General features: G+C 39.6%; 1 protein-coding gene across 6 annotated transcripts in view; it reads left to right on the forward strand.

Annotated features, from left to right (window-relative positions):
• The window catches only part of hdac5 (histone deacetylase 5), a 73884-nt gene that overhangs the window by 21859 nt on the left and 39289 nt on the right, over positions 1–12736 (forward strand). For 4 of the 6 annotated variants that reach the window (XM_081378780.1, XM_081378782.1, XM_081378781.1 and 1 more), the window contains exon 1: positions 6140–6430. The exons of 1 other annotated variant lie outside the window; for it this stretch is intronic. In XM_081378780.1, the coding sequence (XP_081234906.1) occupies positions 6280–6430 (151 nt within the window). In that variant the 5' untranslated portion in view covers positions 6140–6279. Of the gene's footprint in view, positions 1–5789; positions 5932–6139; positions 6431–12736 lie in introns of those variants that run through there. One more of the 6 variants, XM_081378785.1, reaches the window with a different exon arrangement.

Below are 12736 nucleotides of genomic sequence, written 5' to 3' on the forward strand. Positions count from 1 at the left end.
GATATTAATAAAAATGAAGTTAATTCAGCCAGCGCTCATACCTCTGTTTACATCCTGTTTTCGGTGGAAGGCCATAGTAATCGATTGTCGAGTTCACGCGCATAGGTTTAGTGCCTATGATCACGCGCGTGAACTCGACAATCGATTACTATGGCCTTCCACCGAAAACAGGATGTAAACAGAGGTATGAGCGCTGGCTGAATTAACTTCATTTTTATTAATATCTCTAACATCTACTGCAGTCAGATTCACTCGTGTTCACTCGGAAGGAATCACTCACATTTTCTGTGCACTTGTAATGACACATCAAGGATGTTAAGAGGCTAAAAGCAGGCTTACTACTTGCCCCATTGAAGTCAATAGGGTGCAAATTTTAAAAATAGAATAACTCGGTGTAGGCAACACCGATTTTTGTCGTTGTTCTCTGTATTGACAGCACTCCAAATGTACAAAAAAATGAGCTCAATGTTAAAATTGACCGGAGTTCTCCTTTAACTACCATTGCAATGTTCTCCCCATATTTACCATTCTTTGCATCCTTTAGCTACTGCCTACAACGCGCTGGATCCTTCACTGGTACCTGGCAAAGTAACTCGGTCCCACTAAACGTTTGCTCTTTGAATTCTTGCACCCGGGAACAATACAAGTTGACACCATTATGACTAAAAGTTTGCTAAGAAGTATTTCTGACTAAAACAAGGCGGTATTTGACTCTGATCAAGTGTATCAATAGCAGACTGGTGGGAGTGGCCTTGAACGGCAACATACACGGTGCATTATGAGTGTTTAACTTTTTGGCAATAGAAAAGACAACAGCCTTTTTTTCTCTGGTCAGGTAGCACCGTTTTCAAAAAAATTCTCCTTTCTACTGTATAGGCAGCCAAGTTTTATTGAAAGCCCATTTTGCAAGAGATGAAGTACCCCTTTAAGTGTGTAATATGCAGATCTGGTCAGACTCGAATTGTTATAATCTGCTTTATTTTGTGAAAAATATCATTTCTGATAAAGAGTGGTGAAAGCATTTGCGTAATAATGCTCTTACATCCGTTTTAGCAACACATCACATTTAACCAAAAGCTCTAAAAATGGCATTTTCCAGTAGAAATTGCACACTTTATAAACATTGTGTGCATTGTATGTGCATGCGCTGTTCTTCATGCATATTTTTTTTTTAACCTCTGTTTGCAGTTGCAGCTCAACTCCCATTATAATTGGACCGGTTTGTTATCTGAAAAGTGAGCGAGACACGGGTCAGTAAGCACCGCTTTAAATGAGTCAGCCTGTTTGGAACATTGATTTCTCTGGAATACCGCAGGAGGCCTTCCTCCAACACAGAGGATCTTGTCATTTTCTGCATGTGTTAATATTTGAATCGGTGGAATAAATACACACAAGTGTGTATGTATATGTGAACGTGTGCGTGTTCTCTGGCAGGGAGGAGCATTGCAGTTGGGGCTGTGCAGAGAATGAGTCATCGCAGCGTTCTATTTGAGGAGAAAGAATCTGTATGCGTCCCCTGTGCTGTGTGTGTGTGTGTGTATGTGTGTGAATCCTCACTTTGGGTGTAAGTGCATCAGTCTATGCCTTGAATATGAGTCATCAAATGATGATTCTAAAAAAGGTTGTTTTTCTCGCTGTAAATGTATACGGGCTTCATATCAAGCTTTCATGGGCAGTTTATTGATATGTTTGACCGCGTTTGCTCAGAAGGATTTTTTAGAAGGGGTGTGTGTGTGTGTGTGTGTGTGTGAGTGTCCTTTAGACCCCATTGCAGAGCAGAACTGAAAGCTAATTCTCTTTGCCTTTCCCTCACAGGAATGTCTGGCAGTCGCTCAAACGAGGACATTTAAGAAACAGTTTTGCCAACTGGAGCTAATTTCTCATTCCTTCCAGGTGATTCCGTTTAATTTCTTTTATTGGGTTTGTTTTTGGACTTGACAGCACTTTCAAAATAGATTTTGCACACCTGAGAAATTCTCTTTGCTCATAATAAAGACAGGTAACAAATTGCTCATGGTTGGTTGTTGTTGTTCAGGCGGTATAAAAAGGCCATGGACTCTTCTGTTCTGTGTTGGATTGACTTGCAGTGAAACGGATCACAGCACAAGCCGAGTTCTTTGAGCGACTGGGTCGGATTCAGGTGCAGCGACATGTTACCTTTCTAGGGATGCACCGATACCACTTTTTTTCAGACCAAGTACAAGTACATTTGGGTTCTTGCCAATACCAAGTACCGATATGAGTACTTAATAATACCATTACAGTTCTTCTAACAATGTTTTATTTTCATCAGATGTTTTTCACTCTCTGACTGTAACAAAGTAAAAACGGCTGACATTACTCCTCCCCCGACTACCTGCTCAACTGACGAGGTTAGGCTAATGTCAGGTTGCCATTAGGGGCCGTTCACATATCGCATTTTTTGCGCGTGCAAATCCGTTATTTCAAATGTAGGCGCGCGCTCGTTTTTCCAGGCGTGCCTATGTTCATTTGTTGCATTGCAACGACAGACGCCACGGGAGCATTTTTGTGCACGAGAGCACAAACATTTTTTTTTAGGGTGTTATGGGTTGTTGCTGAGGTGATCTGAGTGATGAGCACATCGCTATAGCCTATGCTATTGTTAGATGGTTGCTCACTTGCCCAAAACCAAGCCTATATGATATTTTGGTCTCTACATCAGGGATGTGATTTTTGTCTGTATTTATACAGATATCCGTATTTTCCGACCTAAGAAAAGTGTGTCCCACATGAATTCAAGAATGTGAATCCAATGGGAAAAAAAAAGCTGCATTTTGTAACACATTTAAAATATTTTCATTTCATGCATGGAGACTGTAGCTTCTGATTCCACAGCACAAGCTAGCAGTGCCATCTAGTGACTGTGTGGGACTCCCTTAACATCTCAGCCAGGGTCCAAAATGAACACCCGCCAAGTGCCGTATGTGAGTAGAAATCGATGTTGGCGAGTATACTGTAAAAAATACTCGCCAGTTGGCTGATGCTGTGAGTTCGGGTCGTGCATTTGAAAACGCAACATGTGCCAACCATCTTCCCAAATTTGTAAAGGGAGTCATTTATACATTTGTTATCAGCAAGAGAACCTTTAAAGAGCTCACTGCAGTTTTTTTTGTCAAAAAATGGTTCAATGGTTAACATTTGAAAGCAAAAAAAAAAAAAAGATTTAAAAATTTAAGCATACTTAAAATAAATTTTCCTAACATGGCAGCGGTCACAGGAGAGTCCCCAGTAAGAGAGTTGGTTATCTGTGTGAGAAACCGCTGTGTTTTTCTTGGCTTTGTTTTAATTAATCCCATCCAAACCGAGACTATTTTTGTGGGCTCGTAAGTGTGAGTTAATATAGTCCATGTTATTTAGGGTGGGAGAGAGAGTTCACATGCTCCCAAAGCTTCAACGCATATTTAGCCCATCTGTCCGCAGCCACAGTGAGGAACGGCCACATTTATTTACCATTCTTCTCCAGCGTCCAAGATTCCTTCAGAACCCGGTGGCAAAAGGTTACGGCTCGCTTTGGGTTGGCCTTAATTGGGTCAGGTCTGGCTAAAGGCGAGAGACTAGCTGTCAAACAAAGTCTGCTGCCAAAGTCCTTGACATTACCAACATGAGTTCATCACTCGTGAAAAAAGGGGCTTAAAAACAAGTGGTGTGCTACCCCCCACCTTCCCATGGCTAAATATAAACCCAACTAACGTCAGTAAGCCTAAAAGGTACATCCACCTATAAATAACAGGGGCGGCTGGAAACTAAAGCAAACAGACGAGACTGAAGTTAAAAGGACCACGTAAAATCTTCAACATGCGTGCAGCTGTGGGACAGATAGCAGTTTAGGCATGCCTAAACAACAAGCAACAAGTGCAAAGTCTAAGCGATTTGCAAGATGCAAGCATGCATTGCATACGTACACACTGATCATGCTGCATGCTGTTGAAAACTTGCTTCTATTTACAGCCTCAGATCAAATTATGTGTTGGCCCTGCAATGGGTGCCAAAACATTGAAAGTTGACTTCTTTGATTTCGCCAGCGTAAACACACACACATGTGCGCAGCCTGTATTTGTCCTCTCAGATCCCGCCCTATGGCCAGGCAAGGATAGTCGACGCTGGGTATGTGCACTTCTGTTCCATCTTGTTTTTAAACATGTCCTTTTTTCAAACAAGTGCTTGACAAAGCTTCTCTTTGATTGTAGCCTGCTCTTGAGCCAAATCCATTTTAACTCTCCAACACACTAGTGGTCATGGTGACAGACTGCTCTATGAAAAGCACGTCAGAGGTCTAATTTAGGCGCTCTGGATAAATCTTACCCTTTAATATTGGTCTGCGACCAACTTTCCTTGCATGAATCAAATTTAGCCGTCATTGTAAGAAAGCTGTGAAACAGTGTGGTCTCAGATTCGTTTTATCTTTCTTTTTTAGTCTTGACACATCTTTTCTGGAGCTTTGTGCTTGTGCAACAGGTCTGTCTGTCTTGTATAATAAATGCAATGAACATTACGCAGTGGGTCTCTAAACTGATGCAGAGGGCAGATGCCCGATAACCTTGTCATATATCATTCAGGAGGACATGAAATCTATGGCGCATTTCACAATAGATGCATTTTGCTGTCCTCAAACCTAACGTCAAAAAGATTTAGTTCATTGCTGATTTAAATTCACCTCCAGACATCATTCTGGTCTCTTTAAACATTGTAATGCTCATGTAGACCATTATCTATTGGAAAATGTGCATTTCAACGGCACAGGGGTCACATATTACAGTTTTTTTTCAATACAGTTTAAACACAAATTTTTCTAATTATTCTCTTGTTTTAATAAATGGCTAATTTACCATTTATGTGCGCCTTTGTAAGTTGCTGTTGTTGATTTGAATGATAAATATAGTGCCCTCGCAGATTTGGTAATGCTGTATTGGCCACCCTAGTCTTTTGACCCACATGCGCTTGTGAAACGGTGACCCTTGTGTTCTCTGTGTCAATAGTGCTGACGCAAATTCCTGTGTAAACAGCAAGCAGTTCTCAGAATGAAAAGCTTAGATTTAAATGCTTGTGTTTCAAATGCGTGAATTAGTTCCAATCATTATAGCGTGCATTGGCACAAATTTAGCAGCGCCCGTGTTGCTTTGTATCTCGTTTGCCCTCGTGTTAGCTTGTATTATCAAGTTAAACTCTGTTTGGTCTCACTCCTCCAGTCCTGTCACGGTCTTGTTTCAGATTGGCTCCTTTTTTGGTTCCTATTATTGTTTTTGGCTCCTTTATTTATGTGATAAACAATCAACCATCCCCTCTCTTCCATCTTCCGTCTCTCTCTTTCGCCCCTCCTCTCTCTTTCTCTCTCTTTCTCCAAGCAAGCTCTCAGCTCCCGACTCTATTTATAGCACGGTCCCGCCCCTCCCCTGTCGCTCGGCAGCTATTTCCAGCAGCCTGAAGCAGCTCCAGTCTGTTTGTAAACTCCACGTCTCTACACCTCTGCTCTCCCGTTCGCCACGCACAGCGGGTGAAGCTGCAGAGATTCGGCTTTAAACAAATACATAAAAGCAACACAGTCACACTAAACAGAACAACGTCGGATGGTTCACTTTAAGCCCATTCATCAGGAGAGCGAGTTGTACTGTGCTGTAGCGAGGACTGGCTGGCTGTACAGAGAGGCGAGGGGAAGGAAGGAACAGAGAGACCGGCAGGCAAAAAATCCCCCAGTGATCTATTTTGTGATCGTCTCTCCTGTTTCGGTCGCTTTCATCTCGTCTTTTCAAGCTCTGTCGCATTTCGTCATGGGGAAGTCTCTCTTTTGGAGTCTGCCGATACCACATGCTTAACTTCAGATGATTGCAGGATACAGGCACGCTCAGACAGGGGGGACTTGGATACAAGCCACACTCGGACTTGTCGGCGTGAATTAGCAGTTTAGACGAGAAGGTGATGTGGTTTATGAATAGACTCGTTTGTGTGTCGTACAGCTGATGGTTCTGAGTGGACAATTTAAGGATTTGTCTACGGCATTTCCTCCCACAGAGACTGGTTCTGCTTGCATTTTTTATTTTATTTATTTTTTATTAAACCATGGAGCTAACGGGCAAAACGATTGATGATTCTTTGCATGCATGTACATTTTGATAAAAAAGGACGCACTGCCTTTTTCCCCTCTTCCTTCAAATGTGTTTGCATTTTTCACTTTTTTCGATGGAGAGTGGGTTGCCATCTCCTTTTTCATGTTGATTTTGCTTTATTTTTGCATTTATTGTGTGGCGGTATTTTGAGACTGGCATGCTTTTGAAGCCAACCGTACCGGGACTGTGCGCGATGTTGCAGACGATCTATGAGACCGAATCCTGCTTTTCTTCAGACAGCACGTCCAGCAGAGAGCGACCTGTGGAGCTGCTTCCTCAATCCAGAAGCACCAGCATGCCTAGCACTGGTGAGTTAGAGAGAGAGATAACGGGCTAGAGAAAAGCAGATACACAAATGCAAGCATGCTTGAAGAGAAGTGTATTGGTTTGGGGTGGCAGGTAGAAATGTTGCTTTGAACTTGCTTTGCTCTCATTCGAAGATGCATTGAAGTCAAAGGTGTTGATGTTTCTTTGATAGCACAACAGTCATGCTGTGGCTACACCTTGACTTTGTTTTGTCTGGGTCAAGCTATGTGTGGGTAAAACCACGAGGGTCATGGTGTAAACCTGAAACAAAGGTGGCTTCTTTTCCTTTACACAGTACCATGACCAATGTCACTCTTATTGCTACTCATTGCATTCTCTTCGGCTGGTTAATCTGTTGAGGATATTAGGTTAAGTTAAATTAATATGGTCAACATGTGGTTTCGAATGCTCCTGAAAGTATTTAACCCGGTGTTAGATGCAAATGTGTTGTGACAGTTGCAAATGACCACTGTGAATTTGAACTTCAAGCAGTTTTTTTTTTATGTTGTCAGATTTTGAAATAATATAATTTTGCTCCCCAGAGTTCGAGAGGCTCTTAGCCTTATATTGGCAGAGCAAACTTGTCTCTCGTCCTTGTCAGAAGTGACGTCAACATTCCCGTCAGAGCTTTGCGAGGTTTGGCCATCTCTCACCTGCGCTTGAATCAACACAGAGGAATGACTATATAACAGTGTGTGGGTGTGCAAGCGCTTCTTTTGCCTCGCACTGGCCCTGTTTATCTGTCACCTGTTCAAATAGATAGGCTAGATACGCCATTATTTTAGATCCTTTCACCTCTTTATTTGTAGAAGGGATCCCTTTGTATGTGTTTGAAATTTATTAAGGCATTTCTCTGTTGATTTAGGGCAACAATTGAACTAGATGTACTACTGTAAGGGTTCAGTCTAGTTTTGACAATTCTACCCATACATTTTTGTCCATTTAAATAACAATTTAATATTTTTCATTATTGTACAGAGTTAGGAAGTGGAGCCTTTATATTCATACTTTGTTTTTGTTTTGTGTTTTGTTGGAATCCTATAAGAAAATTCCCAGGGTGCCTTTGCTCCAAAGTATGAGTAAAATCCAATACAATTCCTTTAGGATTTTTTGACTAGGACTAGACAAAAAATGTCAAAAGAGCAGAACATTTTCCTTTAATAAAACATGCTAGGTGTTTTAGCATGTGTCATAGTTGTTTACTCTTCAACATTAGTGTAGAATAGAGTGCTGACATGTCTAATTGTCCTAAACGGGAACCTGACACTCATCTGCATATGCTGTAACACATCATGTACTGCATGTGTTCTGATTATGCAACACAACGTATAGCGTCAGGGTTTGACTTTGCACAATTATTGTACGCGTCTAGACATCTGTCTGTGCACTTGTGTGCATTTTGCACTGTTTATAAGTGGAATAGTTGCAAGACATTCTGTAAAATATTCAACCGGGAGGTGTCTGACATGTGTGGATGTGTTTTGTTCCAGCAGACACTTTCAAATTTGCTGACTTCACAAAGAAATGTTCTGACATTGGTCAAAAAATAGTTGGTGCACCTTTAAGTACTTAATGATTGAGGCCAAATGAGTTTCCTCACCAGTGTTGGAACATTTCTGTGCAGATTTTGCAAGCTACGACAAATTTACCGGATAAGCTGAGCTGATCTTCTAAACTTGCTGAACTGGGATCGAATCATTATAAGTCGATACTCCCTGGGGAGGTTTTTAATTAATTATACCTGTGTTATGTAATGGAAAAAGCCTTGCAACATCCTGCTGAATCATTATGGATTAGATGGATTGCAGATTTGATGACCGACTGGTGGCTGCCTGTCCGAGCTTTTATCTGACTGAAAACATGTGACCGTAAAACAGTCCTAGAGAATAAAGAGAATTTTTTTTAAATGCAACTTTAAACAGTTGACTTTGTGATAAAGAAACCCCCTGCTAAGATGAAACGGGTTTGATTGGAAAGAAATTCAGACAATTGAAACGGCTTTGTTCTGTGGTCTGTTTAATCTGCGTTGCAGAAATGTAGACCATAATAGTAGTTTGTGTTGTGTCAATCACTTCAAACAAAGGCAAAGAACAGTATCTTTGAAATCAGAGATATCTAAACTGTCAACACTGAAGCCGAAACATTACATAAATGCATTGAATGGGGTGCTGATATAGAAATCAATGGCGTTACTTTGACATGCCCCCGTCCTCTCGGTTCACCACCTACACTCTTTATATGTTTTAGATATTAGCCTATATCATTAATTTCCCTGGGATAAACCACATATAAAGATCTCTGACAAATTTCCTAAATATCAAAGAAGCAATATCAATATTTTTTGTAAGTAATGGGACGTGAAAACAATGCTACATTAACGATAGCGTATATGGATGGCGTATTGGGTATACAAGTGCCATCTGAGTTATATGCCAGAAATAGCTAATGGATTTAGCCAAACAGACTGGAATTGTCATGCAAGGCCATGCTGTCATTTGGCACCGGAAAACGTTGCCAAAAAATGTTATGCGAAAAAAGGCCCTGAGTAATAAAGTCAATGTGAAACACAAAGTACAATGGTAGCAACCCTTAGGTCTTTGGTAATCTATTGTATTTCTTGGCTATTAAACATTTATTTTCATCCATTGTTTTTTGTTTTCTGTTGGTTTATCAGTTGGGCCAGTAAATCAGATTTTTACTTTTTTACTTTCACTGATAAAATTTTCACTGCCTACACCATAAAAGAATGATCAATTTGTATTTGTAGTAATGTTTTTAATGTGTTATGTCTTTTTGCAACAAGCTGGGAATTATACAGTTATAATGTAGCCACAAATAAAACATGTTTTTGCTGGAAAACTCATTTTATATTATGTATGTATGTACAATTATGTCGTTTTTTAACACATTCATACTGATTCTTTCATTAATGCAAAAGAATGTAACTGTGGTTTGAGGGAGTGGCTAAAAAGTAAGAGAGACTGGTGATGTTAGACAGCAAGAAAAATTGTTTCAGAAAAGTTTTTTGTTATTTTGGGATGAATAATGCACAAGTAAGTCAAGCAATTAGCATTAAAAATAAATAGGGAAACTTTTGATTTTGTTAACCCAAGAGAAAGGTGAACTTCAGGGCTTCTTAGTCTTAAATTTTCATTTGCATTCTAAGTGTGCTTGCTTATAGTCGCCAAAATTAAGAGCTCCTCTAAATTTAGGTGTATCGTTCCAACCATGGCCAGTCAACTGTCTCCCTAGTGATGCCCTGTGCTATAATAAGCAGCACGCCTGTTTACAGCCCTGTGATCTCCCCCACCATGTCTTGAATGACAACTGGAGCGTTCAGGGCACTATGGGAATGCATTAGCTCCACCCACTATAACCTTTCAACACCTACTTTGAGGTCTATTCTCAAACTGCTGTGCACTTGGTGTCGTGGTTGACAGACGATCTAAATGAAACAAACATGAGTCAGTCAATCAGTGATTCAGAAGTTGATTCAGTGGATGATTCAAATGATCAGTTGTTTATCTGTTGCTTTGTCTTCGTGTTGCAGTTATCGATGTTGTGTAGGTGTTCTTTTCACAGGTTACAAAAGTTCCCCCTTCTACAACAATGGCAGGATGATGCAAAAAATTACAATCTGTGGTGGACTACAAAATGCATTACATAGTCATTAAGGGAAAGTTGGATGCTTTTTCCATGGTGTTGATAGGTGAAGCTTATTTTAGATTTAACAAAAAGATACTCAACATGGAAAATAATTAATGTTAAAATGTTCTTCACCAGTAGTTCAGTATCAGGAGATCATAGCGGACACTGAACATTCAGTTCAGATTGAGGACATTGTGCAGCAGAGTGGACATAGTATAGCCTACACTATTTATATACTCCAAGATGTTCTGTTTGTACCCTACACATGATGAGCTAATAATATCTCACTGGTCTCATTTTACTATAGTATAGTCTTATCGTGGCACTCAGGGATATTTCTGGATGCAAGACAACAATATGCATAAATTGGTGAGGGGTGAGGCCTCTTCTTTGAGGTTGTGTCCTGGTTGTTTGTCAGATTCTTTACAAGAAGTCTGCACTTCATTTCTTGTTGTTGCTAGGGTTTCCTGGGTGATTGCATATTAACTTACTATAAGTCAAAAGAGCCACATCGGTTTATATCCAATGTAATTTTGATTTGGTCATTTTGTCATCATTTTATAATTTGCACATAATCCTATGACCAGTTGGGGTGAGTAAATGAAGACAGAATTTAAATTTTTAGGTGAACAATCCCTTTAAGGGGGTGCACATTGAACAAGAATAAAAGTCAACAGATGATGAGATTTCAAATAATTCAATAAAGATAAATTACAGCTGCAAACTGGAAACATTTATTTAATTTTATATTGATACTTTTTGTTTTTATGTAGCATAGGCTTTATTTAAGCTGTCAAACCACTAAAAGGCACATTTATAATGAAAAAAAAAATGATGTATGTTCCTTTGTTTTTTGAAGATTTTGCTTGAATTTATTGGAAAATTATGAGTGACGTGGAAGATATTTGTGCAACCTCTGAAACTCTACCAGGGCACAGACGATGGACGCTTAATAGTGGTGGTGATGTGTGCACATTCATAGAAAATTGTGGTTTAGAAATTTTGGCTGCTGTATGTTCTGCGCATCTTCATTTCCCTTCTCGTCTTAATAAGAAATAGCAGCAAGCATGGTAGCTCAAACATGGATACTAGGAGAAAAAACTGCTCAAACATAGATACAGATCCATTTTGTTTCTCTCGCCTTTTGCCAAATGACCCATGACTGTAAATTCCTGATATCTTTTAATATCCTTTACTGGAAATAGTTTCATAAGAAAAAGAATAACCTTTCTTCGACACATGCCATCCAAACCCCTCAGGAGATCTGTAGAGTAGAGGCTGATATTCAATGCAAAGATCTAGTTCCCTCTCTGACTTTCCTAATTGCCGGTCACCCAAATGAAATTTATTTGTAAGAAGAATCAAACATGTTGTGAGGATTTGGGATGTTGGGAGTTAATTTTTGTACCCACCAGAGGCAGTTCAGGCCAGAGAATTGAAACCACTGTTGGTGGCATTTTGTCAGGGATGGTCCCTTTTGTGGGCCACCTGTTTCTCTGCTGTTTAGACTGAATATTAATAATCTTAAGAAAAATGGTCATAATTAAATGATAATTTCCAAAGGTTCTAGTTCTGGAGGAGCTGTTCCCCATCCCAACCAAATGCTTTGCACAATAGTAATGGTGCAGTGAAAGTACTGCTATTAGTATTTGAAAATGAATCAATACTAACTTGAGAAACCATAACACCACCTTGATATATATTTCATGTCTTTTTTGAGGGGGGGAATCTTTTTTTTTTTTTTTCTACTGGAATACACCCTGCGACCCCCTCTCTGCTTCTTTCTAAAAAGCGGTGTGAGATGAATTCCGCACCACACATTGAAGTTTACCCAGAAAACAACATTCCTCTCATGCAAGCGTTTGACGTCAATGCTGGTGCATTTATAGAACCTGTAAACAGTGGCCAGCACTCAGCCTGCTACTTAGCGATGACATTTCATCGTCTGAATGTTTATGCTTTGCATCTGGCTTCATCTTCTTCTCTGCTTTTTTTCCTGCTCATGAAAGGTTGTACCATTTGAACCAGAGCCCTAAGGAATGGTGGTTGGGCATACACAGCTCACGCTATGATTGGTAGAGGTTTTGCTGTTGAATGGGACACTGTTTTGGGGCTGATGGGGAAGGAGGGGGGTGATGGGAAATACAGTTGGTGGCTCAAGTTTAGTGCCATATGATGCCTACAAATGACAATGGATTCAGCTATCATCGGTAGGGACTGGTTTTCTACTACCGTTACCAATGCAGTTACAAGGCAGATATTAAAATTCAATATTTTGTCAAAAATAAATTGAAAATAGAATACTATAGGCAAAAAACAGTCATTATAGATGCTAAAAGTAAACTTATGCATCACAACATCAAATGTGCTGTATAGAAAATGTATATTAGTTTAGAGATTTGCTAAAGTTTAACAGTGTTATTAAAATATTAGACTTTTTAACTATCATCTTTAAGTGTTAGATGACAAAGGTTGTCTAATTGTAGAAAATAGAGAAAAATGAGCATGCACAATTAAATATTCAATACTGACTGACCTAGCCTATATCTAGCCTTCTATATTTAACTGTGCATGCTCATTTCTGCATATTTGTACATTTTCATTTGCATTCAATTTTTATAACAATATTACTTTAATTATTCAATAACAATGTTACATGC

Source organism: Scardinius erythrophthalmus (assembly GCF_964197995.2).
Source record: "Scardinius erythrophthalmus genome assembly, chromosome: 1".
In the NCBI taxonomy this organism is placed as follows: Eukaryota; Metazoa; Chordata; class Actinopteri; order Cypriniformes; family Leuciscidae; genus Scardinius; species Scardinius erythrophthalmus.